The 23,336-nt window shown below is 38.1% G+C and overlaps 3 protein-coding genes across 25 annotated transcripts in view; 2 read left to right on the forward strand and 1 right to left on the reverse strand.

The window, feature by feature from the left end:
* The window catches only part of phldb1a (pleckstrin homology-like domain, family B, member 1a), a 32,707-nt gene extending 31,343 nt beyond the window's left edge, over positions 1-1,364 (forward strand). For all 18 annotated transcript variants that reach the window (XM_078930482.1, XM_078930492.1, XM_078930485.1 and 15 more), the window contains one exon: positions 489-1,364. In XM_078930482.1, coding sequence (XP_078786608.1) covers positions 489-629 — 141 coding nt within the window. In that variant the 3' untranslated portion in view covers positions 630-1,364. The remainder of the gene's footprint in view (positions 1-488) is intronic.
* A 7,144-nt stretch (positions 1,365-8,508) lies between these two features.
* atf5a (activating transcription factor 5a) lies at positions 8,509-13,257 on the forward strand. 2 transcript variants are annotated; one of them, XM_011483557.4, is made up of 4 exons: positions 8,509-8,815; positions 9,692-9,940; positions 10,205-11,387; positions 11,470-13,257. In XM_011483557.4, the coding sequence occupies exons 2-4, from the start codon at positions 9,799-9,801 to the stop codon at positions 11,654-11,656; spliced, it is 1,512 nt and encodes a 503-aa protein (XP_011481859.2). In that variant the 5' UTR covers positions 8,509-8,815; positions 9,692-9,798; the 3' UTR covers positions 11,657-13,257. The 2 variants fall into 2 exon arrangements, with proteins under 2 accessions (XP_011481859.2, XP_023818370.1); XM_023962602.2 differs by having other exon boundaries at positions 8,586-8,815; positions 9,692-10,023.
* Positions 13,258-13,743: 486 nt separating this feature from the next.
* Positions 13,744-22,927, reverse strand: stk36 (serine/threonine kinase 36 (fused homolog, Drosophila)). Of its 5 annotated transcripts, none has more exons than XM_011483404.4 (20): positions 22,425-22,927; positions 22,204-22,344; positions 20,169-20,246; positions 19,949-20,079; positions 19,621-19,870; positions 17,857-17,950; positions 17,598-17,779; positions 17,417-17,520; positions 17,230-17,335; positions 16,982-17,113; positions 16,741-16,917; positions 16,569-16,663; positions 16,431-16,494; positions 16,249-16,356; positions 16,088-16,162; positions 15,849-15,966; positions 15,652-15,778; positions 15,380-15,560; positions 14,258-15,181; positions 13,744-14,086 (listed from the first exon to the last, which is right to left on the reverse strand). In XM_011483404.4, the coding sequence occupies exons 1-20, from the start codon at positions 22,506-22,508 to the stop codon at positions 13,979-13,981; spliced, it is 3,279 nt and encodes a 1,092-aa protein (XP_011481706.1). In that variant the 5' UTR covers positions 22,509-22,927; the 3' UTR covers positions 13,744-13,978. The 5 variants fall into 5 exon arrangements, with proteins under 5 accessions (XP_011481706.1, XP_078786621.1, XP_020564581.1 ...); XM_078930495.1 differs by having other exon boundaries at positions 16,569-16,657; positions 17,598-17,782; positions 22,425-22,721; XM_020708922.3 differs by having other exon boundaries at positions 17,598-17,782; positions 22,425-22,721.
* Between the last annotated feature and the right edge of the window lie 409 nt (positions 22,928-23,336).

Consider the following 23,336-nt stretch of genomic DNA (forward strand, 5'->3'; position numbering starts at 1 on the left):
TGCAGATTTTGCACATTTTTTAAACACATTTTAATTTATTTTAAAAAGGTAAATGGAGTTATTTTAAAGAGATCAGGATACTTTTATTTGGGGAAATTTAGTGTAAGTGTTCTGATGCAATTTTTTTTTTTATAAAGACAGCAATTGTTTTGTAATAAATTTACACTCTTGTCTATTTCATTAATTTAGAATGTGGATGTTCTTATTTTAGATTTCCTTCGGTCTTTTTTGTCATCCATACTATTTGAAACTTCTATCGATCATTTACTTCCATACATTTTTCAATTTTTATATTCATCCTTTTAATTCAAAATAACAAATATTTACATCTTAAATACTTCTTAAAATTGTATTTGTTTGTAATGTTCTGCTTTTTATTCTTAATTCTTAATAATGCAAATGTGTATAAACATTTATTTATACAGTTATATTTAAATATATGTTTTAAAAACTTTTTTTGTTGAAGCAAACTTTCTGTGATCCTCCAGAGTCCAAATCCATCTCTGACGTTCTGTGTGAAAACTCACGATCGACTTTACTACATGGTGGCACCGTCTCCAGAGGCCATGCGGATTTGGATGGATGTCATAGTGACGGGTGCAGAGGGCTACACACAGTTCATGAGCTGAGGATTTCGAGGGTGACTGGATAGAGCAAACACCCCGACTCCTGTGAGCCGATCGGGCCTACTCCCTGAAAGAGCTGAAGCCCAAAAGCACGGGAGTCTGACGGATGATGACAGAGGACCTGTCCCTTTAGAAACCTTGTGTTCTTAAAAGATGCAGGGGGTTGTGACTGAGATGTATTTATCATTTGAAACGTGCTGTGGTGGAGGACTGGCAGTGGTCCAGGACTATGACTCTTCATCCAAAAATGGGTTCAGAAATAATAATGTGATTTTTTTTAAAGGATTTCAGGGACAACATTTTCACAATTTCCTATTTTATTTAAGCTAAAGGATTTTACATCCACAAAACTGATCTATGCATGCAGTGTTAAAATTTTAGGATGTATTTCTACCATTTTTCCTGCAAGTTTGATATTTTTTTTCAAACAAAATAATATACTACTACTATAAATATACTAATATACTACAAAATACTAAATTTTGAAATTAAGTCTAATGTAGAGGCATTGTTTACTGCAATTTACATTTTTAAAGGAAACAGTATTTGGTGCCTAAACGCCTTTATTAAAATGAATCTATATATCTTGTAAGAATATTTTATTTAAGCAATAATTTAGTGTTCCTGCTTTAAACAAATACAGCAAATAACTTGTGCTTTTTAGAAAAAACGTGCCACGGTAGCAGTTTAATTATATTCTAAGACCACTGTGTAGATCTAATAAAGAATAAACAAAGACTCTTTTGTTGACTTTTGTTTGTTGGATAAATTTGTTTATGACAAACAGGTTAAACTGAACACCGTGTCTCACAAACCTTTTCCTGCTTTAATAATTAGCACTTCTCACAAACAACTCATTAGTTACAAGCTTTCTTAAAATAATCGCATAAGCTTTAATGAGATGTCGCTTTGTTGAAGTTGTTTTAAAAAAAAAAGACTTGTCTATTTAAGGAAGGAAAGTCAGGTGGTTTAGTGTGTTAACTGGCTCATTAGCCTTGAATTATCTACTGAAGTCATACCGACTATTTGTACTTCTGGGGCAGCAAAATTAATTACATCTGCTCTAGGTGGGACACATAAGAAGTGGAAAAACATGAAATTACGTGCAACTTAACATGCATGATTCAACATCAAGAAATCCGGACTGACACACTTGCTGTAAAATAGTTCTTATCTTTGCATGGAGCGTCCTTCTTTTCCTGTTTTTAAGTTTGAGCGGTTTTCAGGATAAAGAAAGCACGCGTGCAGCCTGATAATGATGTACGACTGAGCTGCAGTGATCAGGAGAATATTTAGTAGACATGTAGGTAATCAAGAACCGACACCTTATCCCCCAACAGGTACCAATTAGATCCAGCTGCTGAAATGTTAATCCTCAATTCCCTGGTTTGGAGTTAAAAGCATAATTAAAATAAATTCTTCAACATTTGTCCTTCCTCTCTTGGTTCGGGTGAAGCTTCCTCGTCACCCTCAGTACCTGCAGTCTCTGACCTTGGAAGGGATCTTCAAACATGGTCCCATTCAGTGTCTCAGAGTCCCTGGTTCTGCATGATAAACAACGCTTTAAGAGGGCAGTGTGAGCTGATTAGTGTGCTGACGAGAATGAGTGACACGCAGCCTTATTGTTGTTGAAATATTAATGAGCCGGGAGTGATGTCCCTGATCTTTCCATTGCACAAGATCCTGAGTAGGGCTTGATCTCACATATGATAGTTAGGCAGTGAATTAAAAAAGTTCTCTTGAATTTGTCAGGGTTAAAGGGAGATATTAGTTTTGTCTGAAAGAAAAAAGGACTTGAAAACTGATGAAATGGAGACATTTCCCAGCTTAGACTGAAAGTTTAAAGCTTTGGCTGTCAAAACTTCCACTCCCACATCCTTCCCGGCGTTTCCGAGCGGGAATTTATACGTTTTCATTTCCATATGTGAGTACAAATTAATTTAAGAGATTAAAGGGGAGAAATGTTTTTGGCCCATCCCTGAACATGCTCTCCCTCCTCACATACATGCATGGCAGATGAAAGCATCTCTCGCTTAATGAATCAGACGCAGCAGCGAAAGCTCCACAAATGTTTACTGCTTTAATAAAGTCACCCTCGTTTTCTTGAGGGGAACTTGAAGTGACAGTCACTGAGTCAAAACAAGGCACACAATATACAAATCCATTAGTTTGTCATTTTTTCACACTTCATGCCAAGCACATTAATGAACTGTAAAACATAGTCAGTTGGGTTTAGTTCCAGACAGGTCACAGACAGCCACATTATCTCTGGAACTTCATTCGTTGTTTCCTCAACATTTCAGTGAACTAAGTTCAGTGGCAGACCAGCATCTTTCCCATAAGTGCCTCATAAATGCAGCCTGACATTACATCTTTACCTTTTCTGTGTCTCTTTTAAAGAATATAGCAACATTGAAAAAAGCCCCAAGAGTAATTACATGAAAATTAGATAAAAGGAGAAAGGATCTTCTGAAGGTGGCCTCCTGCTGGTTTTCCAGAAATCCTGCCTTATCTGCTGTTGATTACCTGAATCAGGTGTGTTCATGTTGGTTGGAAATCATGTTGGACACTGGCACTCAAAGCCTGGATTCTGACACCTCTCATCTGAAGTGTCCTTAGGTGTGCATGTGTGAGAGTGTGGGAGCGACTGTGTTGCCCTGCGACAGACTGGCGACCTGGGTGTACCCCACCTTTCACCCAGCAGTATCCGGGATAGGCCCTGGAAAACCAGTGACCCCGACAGGAAACACAAAAAATTGATTGATGTTTTGTAGATTAGATTGGATTGGATTAGATTAGAATAGATTATCATTAAATTATCAGGGTCCCTGTGCAACATTGGAAAAAAGGGCCAAACAATAGGAAAAATTTAAAAAATAACCTATTTTGTCAAATCTGGTTGCTTTTGTGGATAAGATATCGCTGTAAATCGCTCAAGAAGTAAGAATTTTATTACATATTCTGATATTTGCTTACTTTAAGAAAATCGTCCCCTATCTCTCCATCCCTCCTAATGAATGATACGATCATTTCATACAAATTGTAAAAGAGGAAGAAAAAAAAGAATTCTGATCCGGATGAAACTTGTTCTTAGTTTTCCTAACAAGGCTAACTTTTTATAGACCATTTTAATTCAACTACACACTATCAACAAGAATTGGATTGGAAAGGCTTAATAAAACAGTTCTCTGTTTGCTCTTAAAATGTTAACCCCTGTAGTTGCCATGTGTTCTATCATAAAACAATACTTTGTAGTAAATATTGTAAATACATGCTTTTTATTTATCATTTTAGTTTTTTATATTTGTGTCTGGTAGGACAAAGGTAGACTTGACTGACCTAAAACAATGCTATTAAGGGTTTATATGACAATACAGAAATTATTAAGGTGTTCAGCATGAAGTCAAATGTGAGTTGTGGAGCTGATGACCGCAGAAACAGTAAGATTAAAATTATCAATTTTACAAATCCTGATGTAGAAAATAAATAAAACAGATTGCATTGTTTCATACCAAAGAAGACTTAATTGTAGCACTAGAACGACGTATTTGTTCTTAATGTTCCATGTCCTGTAGTTTAGTATTTTGAGTTAAATTCAGTATGACAGTATTAGACCATAACGTTTTTTATCCTCATGTGTTTAACATGTTCAATGAATGAAGTTGTCAAACATCAGTTTAGCTGCATTAAATGAGGTCCCTGTGTAGCCTGCAGCTATCTCAGATTTTAAAGATGCTTTTTGAGTATCTGCTGTGTCTAATGTGCACAATAAACTTGCATGTTAAGTGATGTTGTTTGGCAAAGACAGACAAATAAAGCAACAACTGAAAGCCATGTCACTTCATTCTTCTGGTTTGATAATTTCTGTACCATCGGAACCCAATTGCTCTCATAGTCAGAGAGGGTTTGATGACAGAAGAACACAAAAACTCAAAGGAACAGCAATAGTTAAGACATTTTAGTGAAAGCAGACAGCAGTTGGGGCTCTTTCTGAAACAATATTTTAAAACAAAAGCTAAATATTTGGAAGGCAAACTAACTCATCCTATAATATCTGGTACTGTTTGCTGGTCATTGAATGACCAGCAAACTTGACTGAAGAGAACTGTACCAAAGGAGAAATCACCTGTGGCTTACTTCTGGCTCCAACAAAATTATGTCAATTCAGTGTGTGGTGTGGGGTGTGTGTATGAATAGAAGGGTGGGCAAAAGGGTGGGTTATTTGGGGTTTTTCTTCTTTTTTTTTGTATTTGTTGTTTCATTTTTAAATTGTTAAGAGTTTTTAGCTTCAACTCATAAAAAGTGTATCTTATAAATAAAGCTTGATTGATTGATTGATTGCTTGATAAGTTCAGTTTGTTGAATAATAACCAAGCAAGGTCAGATTAAACTCAGACTTTGTTTCTGTTCTGCCAAATGTTAATAAGAAATGTAGACAAGTTTTAAAATGAAAACTTCAGCTGATCGCCACTTCATTTAGTAAAGATGAAAAAAATGAATGATGATATTACTATATTACTATAATTAGCATACTAATGTAAAAAGTATAAACATTTCATTTTACATGCAATTAAAGCACCATCACAGAATTAACTTGGATTAAGTTACTCAGGCCCCGTCTCATAATGTAACAAAAGGTGAATAAAACTTTCTCTTTTTTTTCATGGTATTAAAGTTCTTTGAAATACTGATGGTATTGTGTTCTAGTGTATACAATCCTATTGCTGTAAGTATGACATATCACAAATGTACTTTATATCACAAATAGGTGCAATACCATTTCAACTTCAGCCTATTTTCCTTGTACAACATTGTTATAAAAGCACTTTTTGAGTTAATGGTAAAGTATGTTTCAAAAAGCTATTTGACCTGCTGTTTGTGAAATAAATAACATTTCAGGTATAATGGAAATATATTTGTATTTCTTTGTATAATAGTTTGCATTATAGTAGGTGATGGCACAGTTGTTACGGAGAAAATTCTGAATTGGCACTTCATGTCATAAACGTTGCTGACCCCTGGTCCAGACTCATCAAAACAGTGATATGCTTTTGGAGTCTATGTCACCGTTTAGCAGGATCTGGCAGAAGTCAAAAGGCCGAAATGAAAATTGACTGTAAAGCTCAGAAGTGATAGACCTCCAGTCTCCAGGGTTTTTTAGGTTCTGCACAGCAGTATCACACAGTCGCAACTGTGAAAACAAAAAAACGACTTAACCAACTGGGACTGTCTGTCTAAAGGAGTCAGTATTGTAAAGAACCACAAGTGATGCACAAGTCTGTAATCTTATTCTGCTCTTTTGTTTCTTTGAATTCTATTTTTACATGTATTTTAACGGTAAAAAGTTGTTTTAGAAGATTTACTGACCAAAAGCTTTTAGAGTGAGGTTTTTAGAGAGGTTTATTCATGTCAGCTACATTTAAGAGAAAAAGCAAGTCAAAAAAGAAGACAGGGTGAAAGCTACCACTTATAATTGAGAGATATAAAATAACTGGCATGACAAATAATTGCCACGAGAAACCACTTTATAATCCACTTTAGTACAAATTTTGTTCCTCAAATTTTTCCTCTTTTTTTTTTTTTTTTTACATTTTATTCATTTATTTATAGGACAAACAAAAATAGTAAGTGATCAGACGGCTCAGTCACACGCAGAAACATTTACAAGTCCCCTCTGGCGGGCCTCCATTCACAAGTGCTAACGGAACTCGATGTTTTCTTCATATGTTCAAAGAGGGGAAAAAGTTGAGGACAATAAATTCTGAGAGAGATGATGATGAAACGTTGCGGTAACCCTCACTAACGTGCCATACATGCACTTGGCATGCAGCATCAACTTTTCCTACTTCTGAGCTGGTGAACAATATTCATTAAATTCACTGATTGCTTGTTTTTTTATCTACCAATTGGTAATGATAGACATTTGAAACAGAGTTTGATGCAAAAGGGCTTAAATGGCCTCAAGTGAGTTTTTCTTTTTACATTTTATTTTCATTTTTAGTTAATTTTTTGGGAGTTGAATAGTGTTTTGCGTAATGCAGAGCCCTTTGAAAATGGAACAGTAAAACAAGTATTTCTGTTTAATTAACCCATCTCTGACAACAGAAATTATGCTTAATAGGGAAGATAAGAGTGAAAGGCAGCCATTCTGTCATGAGCAGCACCCCAGATTGCCATCATGACATGCTAACATGAAGCCCTCAGTGGGCCAATTAACACAGACAGAGAGAGCAGTCAGCGATTTCCTGTGAGACCTGCCAACTTTACCAGCTACTACCATCTTAAACTGGTCTCCATTACGACCACATTTATCTAGATTGCATCAGGCTGGGAGATCTACAAATCTCTCAGAAAAACTCTCATATCATAGCAACAGCACAGGGGCATTTTGCTGAATAGGTCTCTGTAACAGGAATGTCCTTTTTAAATTCTTCATTTCTGACAGACTGACAGTGTTAGGATATTTTTTACCAATTTATCATGGTTTGAATACAAAAGAGCTTCTGCCATCTGCTACTGAGTACAAACAACAACACTTTCTCAGAAAAAATGCATTGGCGTTTTTTTCTTTTTTAAGGTTGGACTCTAATAGTCCCACTAAACGTGAATATGTGCTTTTTGTTAAATTAAATTCATCATCAGTTATTCTTCATGTCCTGGAGAGGAAAATGTTTTTTTTTTGGGAAGTATGGTAATGCCAGACAGATGCAACTCAGCATCTGGGTCGGGGAATTGCTGGACAGGGAGGGGTGGCCTTACAGAAGTGAGCTAAACAGTATGTAGGAAGAGGAGAGAGAAAGATGCAAATCCCATGGCAACAGCAACCAGACAACAAGTCTAAAATAGGGAGCAGTGTCCGCTATTGCTATAGCAACAGAAGAAAAGCTCACTGGCTTGGTTTCAAGATTTGTACATACGTTAAACAAAAGAGTCCAAAACAATAGTGCCATACTTTTGCATATATTGTTCCTTCCTGTGGTCTTTCAAAAAAAATAAAAAAAAAGTACTCAACAAACATGTTCAGTAAAATTTTTAACTACATTTTTATTTTATATATTTATATTATATTAACTATTTATAAAATTATATTATTTTATCAGTTGTATATTAAAATGTTTTTATTTTTTATTTGCTGAATGCTAATATTTTATCTCCTTTTTTTTCTTGTGTTCTTTAAAAAAAAAAAACTAGCGTATTAACTATAACATAAAATGTCAAACTATTTTTCAGTTTCGGAATCTGCTTTCCACTCCTGGGTTTGTTTACATGAAACATGTGCACCAAAGAAAAAAAAAAGAAAGTGGCATTTCGCCTTGCCTACAAACGACCAATCATATTTTAGAAAGAACTCAGTCTGACCAATAAGAGAGCGACAATCTGAACCCCAGCAGCCAATCACAGCGGGTCTGAGCCACTGATGCAACGGAGATGCAACAGCGTCCAACTAAACAACAAAGTGTGTTGTGAATAAAATAGTCCTTCTACAAAAACAATACCGAGCCCCACAGTGGTAAATTACTGTCTTTGAACTACAGAACCACGTTCACTTAAATAAAGTATGTCAGAAGCAACTTTTGGATCAAATCGAGTATCTTACTGTCTTAACAAACCGAAAGCAATAACCCATATCATGTCAAAGGGGTTTTAAAAAAACAGTTTAACCATTAAAGTTTATGAAGTATTGTTTTGCGGTTTTAACAGAGCAAGCACACGCCCAAATATAACATTTCATCTCTAAAGCTGCATTTTACAGGTTGTAAAAAAAATAATTAAAAAGAATCTTAAAATTATATTAATTCTCCGCAAAAATGACTTTTGGAGTACTTTGTAAAATAACAAGTGCGTTACTGGGTCTTATGAAGGTTACAGAGGCGGCGGGAGTGCAGCCTCCACCGGTGATCCGCGGAGGAAGGGGCGGAGGGATCCACACGGAGCAGCGGCGCAGCCCGTCCTGATGACGCAGTTGGTTGCTAGGTGTGAAAGAAGTGATGCTTTGTCTGTAAGGTGTGCTTCAGTTTACAAGTCGACCACAACAAAGCAGCATCTCATCTTCTCGTCCTGCGCTGTCCTGGGTGTTCCGAGCTAAAATATGGCTCTTTAGATTTTGCGAGGTGAAGGACCCGAAGAGAAGCCGTGCTTTGCCTTAGCAACGCACCCTCAAGTGCTCTACTGTTTTCTGCAAGAATGGAGTAAGTCTGAACAGTTTCTGATCGTGCTTAGTGTTGTTTTGTTAAAACTTTGAGGTTTAGATGGGAATTTTCTTGCTTTACTTACTTTTTTATTATTTTGAATATAGTTTTTTTTAAAGTGTCCTCCTGTAGGGATGTTTGTAAAGATTTAGTCTTTGTAAACAACTAATGATGTCAGGTTAATTAAATCAATTTACCAGCACAACGTCCAATTTATTAGCAAAAAACTAATTCTAAACCCCATATTTTGCATTTAGAATTCTAATTTACAGGAGGTTGTTCATACTTTGATAAACAAAACTCTAAGGGTCTCTTGGAAACAATCAGGACATTCTCCTTGTTTTAGTAACAGCTGAAGTGATCAATAGGTCATTCATTTGAACAAAAAATGGTCGGAGGCAGCTGATCTGGATTAATGGGATTTAACCATCTCTCACTTGAGAGTGAGTGTTACTGTGGAGCTTTTTGTCAACAGTTGGGCCCCTGACAGCTCACTTTGGGTCCCAGGTGCTTTGAAGATGTCAACCTTGTTCTGCTTTGAGGCAGTTCAAGTCCCACAGGACACTTTCCCCACCTTTGTTACTGATTGCATCAAATCTGAGGATTGTGTTGAGGAAAAGTTGATCTTGCTGAGTCTATTCACTGTTTTTTTACAGTAGTTCCGCACAAAAGATTTGCATGTTTCAAAAGACACACGTGGGATCCATGTTTTCCAGGCTATCTCTAATAAATAACATTTAACGATGTGGAAATAACTTGCTGTTAGACGCTGTTGCGGTATGCTTGTTTGTCCATCAGTTGATTAAAAAAAAAAAAAAGAGCCGGGTCTTAAAATGTCCTGCTAGCCTCTGATCCCTCTTTCTTCTTGCCCTCTAGGTTTCATTATGCTCACCCTGCCCTGCTCTCTGTGGCCCATCTGTCAGACCCTGCTCGCCCTCAGCATATGCTTGGACTTGGACTGAATCAAAGCAGCAAAAGACAAAATGATGGCAACATCAGCTCATGTTTGGAGGAGTCTTCGTGTCTGCCCGGCAGACCCCCACGCTCTCTCTCACCCACAGGCTAACCTCAGCCAATCACAGGGGTGCAGGGGGGAGGTGTCAGAGGAGAGTCAGCACTTAATTGGTGAGTTGCAGCAAGTACGTTTTTTTATATTTTCTCCATTTCAGGTGGGTTCAGCACTGCACCACATTCGTCCTTCTCGAACAGTAAGTATAAAACTAGCTATGTCTTTAACTTGAATGTAGCGCAACTTAAATGAAAAACGTGTCACGTCTACCATTGCCGATTGGGTAATGCTTTTACGAAACTGCAGCCTGCACTGCAGAAGAAGGATATCGTCGCGTTTGCATGAACATTTTTATTTAGCTGTAACATTTTCCTCCTTAGGTGATGGTCTCACTGACTGGATGACGGAAGAAGTGGATTTTTCCTCGTACCTCCCAAACCCTCCTTCCCCTCCCTCCTCCACCAATGCCTCCCTTCCCCCGTCACCCCTTCAGAGCGATATTCAGGTGCCCTCTGACTTGGAGGTCATGACCTCTCTGCTGCAAGAGGAACTTGCCCAACTAGAGGACTACTTCCTGTCTGAACCACTGCCAGAGAAAGGACCAAGGCTGGGAAAATGCGACAGGGGGCAACTACCGGCGGCGCCTCAGCCGTTCTGTCAGCTGCCACACTCGTCCTACGGTACATCCAACCAATCGGAGTCCAATCCGCTTCTCGTTACCCTAACAACTGGAGAACTGGACCTGCTGAGCATCTGTGGTGGGCCCATTGGCCGATCCAAAATTCCAAGACACACCCCATACAGCTGTAGTCGCCCCAGTGGATGCGGTAGAAAAAGAGTCCTTGATAGTGTGAGATTAAGTGATGGTTATGACAGCAGCTTTTTGAGCTCCAAAGTTAGTAACTCAGGTAACTCAACCGTTGCCCTTACAGGTAACTACAGTTGTGTGGAGGATGACTCCCTGGCAGGGAAAAGCTACTGTCTGGGTAGTGCAGTCGATGTTCGACGATGTTTGCCCAAAGAAGAGAAAAACTATTGCTTTAGTCAAGACATGATAGGTGGTGCAAAGGTTGTTGGTGGTGGATTTGGCTTTGGTGGATCGCTAGACACGGCACTCAGAAAAGAGGATGTCTTGATGTACGGCATGAGGGATGTCAGTGGGAGCGCTGGCAACAGCGAGGTGCTAGGCAGCATCAAGACTAGTGTGGAGGTCACGAAAGCTACTGTTTCATGGAAGAGCGACAGCAGCCATAGTACTTACATTCCACCAACACCACAGTCTGAGGCCTACCATAGCTTTTTAGGAAACATCAACGAACAGGTGAAAAGCGAAGGTCTACATATAGTTCAACCTGATTTGCACGAAAATTACCTTGAGGATCAGGCTGCAGATTGTTTTTTAATGACTAGGGAGGGTATGAACCTGGAATCCTCGGGGCACAGACAAGCCTGCAGACTGAAAGAAGACCACTGTGCTGTGAAATACGAAGTAGAGATCATTCCACACGAAGGCGGAGAGCGCAAGCAAAAGAAAAGAGATCAAAACAAAACTGCTGCCCACAGGTGAGCTTTCTCTTTTTTTACTATCTCAGATTTGGTGTTGAGATGATTCCAAAAGTGTTCACCTACACTTTGCTTCATACAGGTATCGCCAGCGAAAAAGGGCGGAGCTAGATTCTTTGGAGGAACAACTGCATTGCCTTGAGGGGCGGAACCGAGAGCTTCGGGACAAAGCGGAGTCGGTGGAACGGGAGATCCAGTACGTCAAAGACCTGCTGATTGAAGTTTACAAGGCCCGTAGTCAAAGGCTCAAGCAGGACACAACGGTGTGACAGCACATTCCTGCAAGTACACTCAATAGCAGCATCTCCACAAAAAATGCGACACTTTTTTTGGCTTTCAAAGTTTTCTATCATTTATTTTAGAATTACAGGAAATGCATGCTTCAATTATGATTATTTAAGTTTTTTTTATTTATTTTTTTTTTTTTATATGATGCTTCCATGGCTTTTTTTTTTTACACTCGCATCGCTTGAGCCTTCACTGTTGCGTTGCAGTGCTTTAAATGACAATCACTTTGAAAAACAATTTCCTCCTTGTCAATCAAAATGTTGAAATATTTTAACACCTGAAGAAGCGATGGGATTCATTAAGCAGGTTAAATATATATTTTAATAGCCTTACATTGAAACTGATGTCAGCGTCACAGCTTTTCTACTTATTTATTTTCAAATTAAAAATATAGAAGTTTTCAGTTGTTTGACTCACTGAATGTGTTTCTCATTTTTTTGTGGGTTTATACTTGAATGTTAAAACCATGTTTTAATGCTGAATTATTTTGAAGATACTTTTTATTGTCCTTAATAAGAAATTGCAGTTCATGTCAATATTTCAATAAAAAAAGAAATATTTGAAATAAACAATTCAGAGAGAAAATCAAACTTAAGAAACTCGATTTTGACTGATATTTACTTTTCGATCAAAATATTTATTTGAAGGGTATTTTTTTTAAATATTCTGCGGCTCGTTAAACAAAAATATTCTGATTCTAAATTTGTATTAAAGATGTTTCACATGAATTTAATAACTAAAAACCTTTTGGAAAGTCACTGGAAATGTTTGAGTGATGTAATTTTACATTCCTTTGTTATAAAGTGAGATTTTTCTGTGAAGGTATTGTTTTTTTTCTTTAAAAATGTACATGTTTACCCAATCTGTTCTGCAGCTCAGGATACAGTTCATCATTTTATGTTTTAACATCAGCAGATAATCTGGATTAGGGAAAACATGTTTTTTTTCTTCATTGTTTGACCATTCTTTTAACAGAAAAAAGGTTCTTCAATGTTAGTGAATGTTTGTGGTGTGTTTAGCAGCTGCCCTCTGCATGCCTTTGTATTAATGTTCCTTCTCTTTTTCTCTGCAACTAGAACATTCAGAAATAAGTGGGATCGTTTCTCTAAACTGCTTCAGGCAATAAGTTTTATAAGCCCCTGGCTGATCTGCACTCTTTCTTAGCCACTTTCTTATGTTTAGGGAGTGGTGTGTGTTTATCTGTTATCATAAAAAAATGAACTGAAAACAAATCCCATCATGCTATTTGTTTTTCAGCTTTTACTTAAATTCAGAATAATTCTCTTTGTTTCTGGTCTAAGAAAATAGCAGCCGCTGTCATTGGAAGTTGTTTCCTATGCAGATTTATTTCAGGACAATCTTGAATGAAAAGGCTGACTTTTGTTCATGTACTGTTATTGTTCAGCTTTGTCTAAAAAGTTCCAAGCAGGAAATTTGAGAGCCCCTGCGATGTACTATCAACTGATGATGTTTATACCAAAAAACCTTTTTTTAATTTCCAGATGTACGCATATTGTTTTGTGTGATGTAAAACATTTCTCTTTAAAAAAACAACAACAGTAAAGTCTTTTCATTTACTGGCCTCGTTTGTTTTCTTTTTGTTTTTCCCTCTCTTATAAAATCCTGGAACCAACAGAAAATGTTTTTTACCTGCTAGTTTTACTCTGGGGTTTCTTTCAAACCAAGTTGCTCGAGAAATTCATCAATAATGCACAAACATACCTGCAAGCTGTTTGAGACTCTGGCAAGTCCCACTAAACAGCAGGAAAATACACTTTTTACTTTTTTTTAGACATAGAAACTCACTGGTCTTTTTTTTAAATTTGTTTAATTATGCTTAATGTGACACAAGTTAAATATTAAGTAATATTGTCAAATTTTATTTATCTTAATTTTTTTGCCTATAAGTTAAAAACTATAGCTGTTCTTTCTTAAGTCCAGTTTAGTTTAATAAGAGGATAAACACTTATTCCAGCTTTAAAACCCATTGAGGACATTAAAAAAAATGTGATCAACACCTAAACACTTTCCATTTGTTAATATCTTACTAACTTATGCAGCTTGTAAATTACGTTGAAAACACAAGAATTCTTTATTATTTAAATTAAATTAAAATATTCAATTTAATTGGAAGTACAGTTAAAACATTTTGCCTTGTAAAATAAAATAAAAAACAAGAAAACAAAACGGATACACTGAGATTAAGCAGATAAAACTTGAATTTATCGTGAAACCAAAACTTAATAGGATGAACAATCTTGTATGAATTCTTTATCACACGGAAGCAGAAGATGTAAATCGAATCACCGTTTTTGGAGAGCTGGTGCTACGCCTGCTTTGCAGTCAGAGTGAAGAGAGGCGTCGCGTGAAGCCTGGAAAAGTTTCTTACTCGCATCGAGGGACGCCAGGACCTTTGAAAGACACGTAAAGTACGGTGACGTTTAGAGGGCTGTATAAAAATGAGTGATTAGTCTACATTTAAGGAAGGAGTTCTGCTTTTGCAGGTTAGAGACACTGTAAGAATACAAGATAAGATTTACACAGGTTACTTGAGCATTTATGTAAGCTGTTCATTTTGTTACCTGCTGAATGGTGTCCTGCTGCCTGTACAAGCTCAGGGTAGAAATGGCGGCTTGTTTCACTGCATAATGGGAATCTGTACACGCGGCTCTCAGGAGTAAAGCAGGAACGTCCTCCTCCACCAGCAAGGATACTGCCCATTCAGTTTTAACCAGGTTTCCCAGAGTCACACAACAGTGACGGCGCGTTACGGCATCAGAGTCGCTGAGCAGACCAGCCAGCAAGGCCACTGACCTCTTTGCTTCCTCTGTCCACCTCCTCTCCACGTCTTCACTCCTCTCATCAGTCATCATTGCATCACCCCCCAATGCATCATAACACAGATTACTTTGCTCCTTATTTATGCCCCTCCCTTTGGTGTCAATTGCAATAGATTTGCAGGTTTTCAACGCTGTTCTTTCTGCGATGTAACCCAGCCAGTTCCCAACTGCCCTGCAAGCCATTCGCCTGACGGGCATGTAGGAATCACGGAGACCGTCTATCATGACTTTGAAAACATCGGGTGGTGGCATATCTGTAACAGGTGCGATGAATGGATCTAAATGTCCTAGAAATCTGCATGTGGCAACCCTGATTTGATCATACGGGTGAGTCAACCCCTGCTGCAGCACAGAGACTTCCACATGTAGCTGAGGGCCAGAAAGTCGAGGGGAAAAACGGGCGATTTGCGATAAAACCGTGAGGAGCTCCACGGCAGAATCCCACAGTTCATCCAGCTGCAGAAACTCAGAGAGGAGAGAGGTGGGAGTTCTGGTTAGAGTAGTCTGTAGTCTGCAGGAAGTGGACTGGATCTCCTGGGGGGGTGAAAAAAGGCCAGAAGCTGAGTCTCTGAGGTGAGGAAGGAAGCGCTCGGGATCACAAATGAGCAAACGGCCCAGCAGGGACAGCGGCAGCTCCAGGAATGTTAGCGGAAGAGTTTTAACCACCTGCAAAAGTAGAAAAAAAAAGACAGAATTTACCAAGACAACTTGTCACAAAACAAATCAACCCAACAAACACTAAAGTGTTCCCAAAGCAGTAAAGAGACACGATGATATATGCATGTCAGACATGGCAGTGGGCAGGATTTATGCTCTATTGCATCAGAGACTGAGGTGTTGATAGGAGCTAGAGAAAGCTCAAACCTGCAGAAGGCTTGAATGGATCCCACAGCTGTCATACACCTGCAGAACTGAGGACATGGTGAGCGGGGGGAGGTCCAGGGCAAATGGAAAACACAGTAAATGGCAGCTAAGTGTGGTTAGGCTGTTGCAGCTGAGCTCCTCCTCAGTTCTCCCAGGGGGGTCTTTGGTAAACAGATCTAAACTGTATGATAAAAAAAAAAAAAAAACGGTGTTGCAGGAAGATTTTTGGATAAAGCGATACAATATGGTAATTGAAACATCTGGTGGCTAACCTGTCAGGACCCAGCAGACGGCCAAGCGTGTGTACGCATTTTGATTCGTTCTGGATAAACAGAGGAACGCAGCAGTATGGATCCAAGGTGAAGAGACACAGAGCAAGAGACAAAAAGTAATGAAACCCTGAAAGGACAAAAAAGCTTAACATGTATGGTAGACAAAGAAAAAAAAGATTCTGAACATGTGTTATTACCATTTGCTGAACAGAAATTGATATTTGCTCTTCCACTTCCTAGAGAGTTTCCAATGGTTTTCCATAGATCCACAAACATGTCGGAACTTAAGAAAAGAGACGTGGAGGCTTTTTCATGCTGTTGAGAAAATAAAGGAGCAAATCAGATATTGACCTGCTAAATAATTCAATGAAGAAGAAGAAATAACAAAAAATAAAAATAATGAATGACTAAATCAATGCAAATCTGTATGTCTTACTTTGAAAAGTGTGTGCAGGAGCAAACAGAGGAGGCCATCACACAGACCCCAACCACAAGGAAGAGAAATGTGGGGCTGAAATGACACAAGGCTAAGCCACTTCACTCTCATTTGGGATAAAATAAACAAAAACAATTAGATAAGTTGGAATGAAAGTGTACCTTAAATGTCTTAGAGAGAAGAGTTCTCAGTGAGGAGGTCAAAGTTTTCACATCAACAGGAACATCAGCACGTTGGGTGAAAAGAGACAAAACAGAAGCAGCCAGAGGCTAAAACAAATTCAAAAGAAAAGACACAAAGTTATTTTTGTGTAGCAAAATGAATGAACACTGTGGACACTTACTGCCAGAGCAAGAAGATCTGAATGACCAAGTATGTTGCAGAAAGTCTTGATGAACTCTTCCAGTCTACACGATGAGAGCAAAAGACAGCGTATTCACATCCATTATTAAATAAATACATAAATAAACAATAATCAAACCTTGATTCTTCTTCCTCAATCCAGTCCCCGTGCTTATCCCAGTAGATCAAAAGGAATGCCATGAATTCTCCAATGATTGGCACACTTGACTGTTGCTGTTCAAAACAAACCTAAAGTGTTTACAATGTTCAAAAACTCCTGTTGGATATAGATGATCATAGAAAGCAATGACCTTGATGAAATCTGAGTTTTCTACACAATTGTTAATCAGGTCAAAGAGGAGGTGTGGTAGTTGAAGTTCACTGCTGATGTGGTAGGACTTCTCCAGGTCAGGCATCTGTATCAGATTACGCAGGACCTTCAGTGCTTGTTGAATCTGTGGCACTTCTTTGACTGCACCAGTTGTTAACTGAAAAGAAGAAAGGATTGGCTGCAAAGTTTTTGAAGCTCAGTAGATATGCTTAGTGTTTTACCTGAGCTTTAAATGCATCGATTTTTGATTTAATTTGAGGTATAATTTCATTGTAGTTTAATGACTCTCTCTGCTGTCTGCTTGGATCTGATCGTTTGATCAGAGTCTCCCAGAAATCCGTACTGTCAACATGCTAAAAGAAATAAAATGGCAGATGTTTTAAAGCATATTTCTAGTTAAAATAAAAAATCCAGAAAACAAACACATTAGCAAAGTGTTAAGTGACAGCTTCTTTTTACTTTCACTCACCAGTCGGTGCAGAGAGCTTTGACGGGTTTCACTGTTTCTTTGCAGCAGACATGGCCCTACCTCCACAGAGGGGAACTCCTGTTCGTAGTCTCTGCTGATCTGACCTCTACAGAAAAAAATTATTCATTTAAACAAATCTGTTTTTTCAAGGAATAATTCCACTCATTTTTTTTTAGCTTCCAGTAACCTCTGTTTAGATTTGGTGCACTGGGGTGAAGCATCTTGAGGTGCAGAGATGTCCTTAGGAAAGGTTGTAGTCGTGTTGGTTTTCCTATTCTCCTCCTTTTTATTCTGATAATGAAAACCAAATAGTTAAGATGCTTACATTCAGAACTTTGTCAAAAGACAAACTTTCAGAGCTAGCTCACTTTTGTGTTGTCATTGCCTGTGGGCTTCCCCTTGATCTCCATCTGCTCCCTGACCCTTCGGACTAATCTGCTCTCTCCAGATCCTGTAGCGGACCTTTCTGCCACTTGCTTCTGTTTCAGAGCGATGACATCTGGGCTGGGACTGACAGTCAAAGGGTTGAACACGTTTGTGTCCGACAGCACTGCTGACAAATCATTACAGCATTACAGTCAGACAGGAGAATCCCAGGCTTTCATGGTAGCTTCCAGCTGCAGTCACCTAAGACTCCATCAGCAACAAAGGGATGATGCAGGAGATCTGGCCATGACAACCTTTTTTCTGGGTTTTTGGTCAGTAAACCTTTCAGAAAGCTCTGAAAGAAAACAGTAGACAACAACACCAGTATTAACACAAAAAACAAATAACCCCAAGTGTGTTGTGTTATGTAGTTACACACCAAAATGTACAGTCTAATCCCACTTTCTGTCACATTTATCACAATTTCTAAAGTACCCAGACTCATTTTTCCTTAAAGGGAAAGTTATGTGGGATATACCACAGACTGAGTGGACCTTCTGTAACACTGATGTCACCATGGGTTGTTATAGGCTAAGTGAAACCAAAATTATAGTTTTCCATCAAGTAAAGATAAAAAAGTAACATCTTCCTGTTCTGTCTTTTCTGTCACAAAAAACATCCAATGAATAGTTTGTTGTTTTTTTGAATAGGAATGTAGATCATTTGTTTATGAACTGTTATTCTTGTTCATTCAAACTGTTTGTCTGGGCTCAAAGACAGTCCATTAAATAAGTTTCAAGGTTTTCACTGACTATTTTTATGGTAAACTAATGAGCAACTAAGAGCCAGAAAAGCAGCAAAGTTTGAACATTAATCAAAAAAATATTCTCACTATTCTATTCGTTTCATCAAACTTCATATCTGAGCCACATAATTAGAGCTGCATTAGATAAGCTAAAGCTTGGTCCAGTACTTGATTAGATGATAAGGACTAAAAGAATATGAAAATCATTTCTTTTAAACTCAAAAGAGCAACAAGTAAAGCATTTTAAGATACTGAGGCAACACTAAGAATGATTCACTATTTTTATGAAGGGTCATGTCAATATTTTGTTTTACATTTAAAACTTTTGACTCGTCTTTGTTGTCAGGTAGATTAAGTAGAATAAATATCAAAGTTTCACTATTTTGTAGTAGAAAAAAATAAAGACACAGAAAAAGAGAAAAAGAGAAATGTTTTGTCTTCATCCAAATGAAATCACAGACCGTGTGCTGAAATTTCTCTATTTTAGTTTTTTTTTTAGCTAGATTTTAAACCTGATTTCATGTCTTCCTCCCTCTTTAAAGACTTGTGGATATTTCAAAAGAGAAACTTTAGTCTTGTTTGGATCTGCTGCTGTGCAGAAAAGAGTTTTTTTTTCCAGTGGTGATCATCACAGCAAGGCTCACAAGTGCCTTCAGAAAAATACAAGAATGAACAGGCTAAGCACATGGTTGGCTCCATTAGAGAGTGTGCATCTCAAAATGTTCACTGATCAATCAAACTTCATTAAAACAAGTTAAGAGCTAAAACCACTTTTTTAAATTAAGGTTTGTTTTTGAAATATCTGCTAGTTTTCTTTAGCTAGAATTCTTGAGCTTTCTTTCTAAATCAAATGTTCAAAAAGCAATCAGACTCCTGGACCTTTTTCAAGGAGATCAAGATGCGAGTTGAAAACATCAGGTTGTTCATTTTCAGCACCTCAATTTTGTTTTTTGGTGTAAAGAGAACTAGAATAGGCCCATCGTTTCAGAGAATGAATAGAAAATATGTCCTATTTTAACACTGTTTATTGGTCCGTAATTAGGGAAATAATCGATACAGTTAATGCATCTCCAATAAGTGGAAATACTTATTTTTATGTGCAATGAAATGATAAAAAGCAATGTCAAATATTTCTTAAAACTTGGTCTTATCTACAAATTTTTAAGAATAGGTGACGATTTAGAGCCAGTTAAAGAGACAAAGCTTCAGCTCTACTCTACCATGCAGTTATCACTCATTGTGTCCGGCCATCTGATTGGGTCCCTCACAATCTGCTGCACCAGGTTGAAGATAGAGTTAGTATAGAAGGGTGGCGCCCCTGTGTGGAGTTCATAGAGAATGCAGCCCAAAGACCACAGATCTGCAGTGTGGTCATACGGCTTCTCCTCCACCAGCTCAGGAGACATGTACAGCGGCGTTCCTTTGATAGATGTCAGGACCAGCGTGGAAACGCTCATGGCTCTGGCAAAACTTCAGGAAAACTTCAAGTTAGGAAAAATGTATTCTAGCAAAGAAGAATATTTTAAATTTAAAAACCACTGGACTCACCCAAAGTCACACAGTTTCACCACTCCACTTTTTCCCAGCAGAATATTTTGGGGTTTCATGTCGCGATGAAGAATACGATGGGAGTGTAAATAATACAGAGCTGAGACCAGCTGGCAAGCGATCTCATGGACCTGGATATGGACAAAGAAATCACATACATGTTTTTGCTGCCACTTGTAGTAAAATCTATGTAGAAACAAACTTCTGCAAAAGTCCATACCAGGCATTCTGGCAAATGTCCATCATCTTCCAACACCTGAAAGAGCTGACCCTCTGCATACTCGGTTACAACCACAACCTGTTCCCAAAACACATTATATTATGATCAAAAGAATAAAAATGGAACAGCAGTAATAATATTTTAATATAAAATCAAGCAATCTCATTGAGACCATCTAGTTGGATTTTTTTTATAAATTTTTAAGGCATTTGGGAGTCATTTCAGTCAGGCCCAGAAGGGTCACAACACAACACATTAACTCACAACACAACACATTAACTTACCTCACAACACAACAATGACTTACCTCACAACACATTAACTCACAACACAACACAATAACTCATAACACAACACAATAACTCACAACGCAACATCCCTTTTATTATTAGTCTGAACTATATTTTATTTTGAAAAATCATCTGATCGGGTGCTAAATCTGTCCAGTAGGGGGGAGTAAAAAAAATCACCGAAACGTGTGTATTCTTGTTTCTCCTGATCTTATAAAAGGAGTACAGTATTGAATATTTCTTCAGCGGACCGGCCTTCTTCCATTCATTTTTTAACCCGCTCTATCCCCGCTCTAACCTGTGTGCGGGTCTTTCATCCTTGTGCTGCTGCGTTTGCGCCAGAGCGCCCCGACTATCGTGTCAACCTATGATGACCGTATTTTGCGCTCTTTGTGTAGGACACTGAGGAGCGCGGGAGAAAACAACTCTCAGCTGCAGAGGATATGAACAGGTGAACAGGTAGAGAGGAAAAGCAGGTAGAGAGCCGGGGGAGGGGCTTTGGCTTCAAACTCTGTCAGATGGAAACACGGGCGTCAGATTTAGACGCAGCTTTCACTTTAGGAGTTGAAGCAGACACACTCTCTGGGATGAATTCAAACATGGAAACATGATTACCATGCAGAACTCTTCAAAATAACAAACCTGATCTCTCCACATTCTTCCTGTCTACCATGCATTGATATACACAGACACCGCTCCATGTAGCGATCAGAAGATTACTTTAGCTGGTAGCTCCTCCCACACGCGGCCGCAGTATGAAGCTTTAAAGAACACAATTTCTAAGAGGCGGGGCGGGGCATTGCACACCTCCAACAACAGGTAGATGACAGAGTCCATTAAGTGTCTCTGCCGTTCACGGAGCTTCAGTACATAGAACTCCAACAGCCACACGGCCTAATGTAGTCTGCTATTATATATTCATGAGGGGAAAAAGACAGCCAAACCGACCCTTAAACCGCCCAAATTATGCACATCCGCCCAAAGTCATTTTTATCCGCAAATTTAGAACCAAAACCGCCCAATCTGGCAACACTGCTGCTAGCTTCTCTTGTAGAAAAAACGTGCTCCCTCCACAGCTCACTGTGACGTTAATATTTGTTAGGTAGTTTGCCGCTCAGCCCAGTGGAAATTTCAGAATAAAAGCACTTCCATTGCAGCTTTACTTCCGTTGTGAGTTGTGTTGTGTGTTGTGAGTTAATGTGTTGTGTTGTGAGTTGTTGTGTTGTGTTGTGAGTTATTGTGTTGTGAGTTATTGTGTTGTGAGTTAATGTGTTGTGTTGTGACCCTTCAGCAGAATTTAGAGTATTGTTATATAATATTTGTGCAAATCTAATTATGACAGTATGAGTCTGCTGTTGTCATAACAACTACAGGTAGACAGAAATAAGTTCTGGCTGGTGTGCCTGCTTAAAAAAAATGACCCCTTGGTTGGCTCTTGCTGTTGGAATGGTGTCTTGAAGAAACACAGAATAGAATAGAATAGAATAGAATAGAATAGAATAGAATAGAATAGAATTTTACTGATCCCCAAACAATGGAAAAAAAGTGATCTAGAGTATAGTACCTTACATAGATTACATTTTTAAAAATGATTTATACAGGTCATGAATGTGGAAAAAAATATCAATATTTAATGGATAAAAAGAAAACAAGAAACACAACCCTTATTAAATACATGATAATTTGTTACAATCAATTAATCAACAATCAATGTAATGACGTCTTTGAATCATCCATATGTGTACCTCAGTGTCGGTTTCAAAACTGTCATAGAGCTGGACAATATTTGGATGTTTTAGATCCCTCATAATTTCGATTTCCCTCTTGAGGCTTCGTAGCTCTCTGTCGGTTCGGCCCACTTTTGGCATGAACTTAAGAGCAACCACCTTATTGACGACAAAACAGGCAGGGATGTCATTTAAAGTAATCAATTAAACAACAATTCAACAAATTGATACAGGTTTACCTGGCCGCTGCCCTTTTTTCTTCCCTTGTAAACTCGCCCGAACGAACCCTCTCCAGCCAGCCCCAAGACGTGATAGGAATTCATTTCAGAGACGCAAGAAGAAGAAAAAACAGAACCGACTTTAACGTTGTCATGGACACATAACTCTCAAAATCAACCAGAAGCCCATTAATCAACACGTAAAAACATTTAGGGGGCTCACGCGTTTTTACTGAATGACTCTAAGTTCGTCGGAGGACAATAGGAGAAAAACAATAGTTTGACTGCGCATTTTTAGGATTACAAACGTTTCGCACTGGCAGGTTAATTTGCCGTCTCACAAAAGTAACAAAACTCCTCACAAACTACAGCTAATTATCGAGTAATTCACAAATTAATTATAGAATCATATCTGATACAAAGCCTTTAGACTTTACATAATTATTTATTTGTTTTTTTAAAGTAATGTCAAAATGAATTAAGGCTTTTGTTTTGACAGCATACAAGCGGGGGGTCCTTAGCCAAGCAACGGCCTTTGCGTCCATAGCAACGAGCTCAAAATTAAAACAAAGCAGACGTGTTTTTTTGTTGTTTAATAAAAAAAACTGTCTTTATGGACACAATTAGCACACTAACTTGTACTTCGTTAGTTTCAACATCTTCCTGATATGGGTTTTGTATAAAGGTGCGATGTTTTTGCTTTGAAAAAAGGATTTACAACGTGAGTAGTTAAGTATGTAGTTATTTAAACGGCCGTTAGATGTCACAAGCGAGTCACATCACTTTGCAAACAGGACTTATCAGCAGGGTTGGAGAGAAAGATGGCTACTCCACATTATTATTTATACTGATAATTATATATTCATTGAAGTAAAATTACTCAAGGGAAAATACGGTAGATGAATTTAAATGATGAAAAGTGAATGATAAAAT

Source organism: Oryzias latipes, chromosome 14, assembly GCF_053564925.1.
Source record: "Oryzias latipes strain Hd-rR chromosome 14, Olatipes_Hd-rR_3.1".
Lineage (NCBI taxonomy): Eukaryota > Metazoa > Chordata > Actinopteri > Beloniformes > Adrianichthyidae > Oryzias > Oryzias latipes.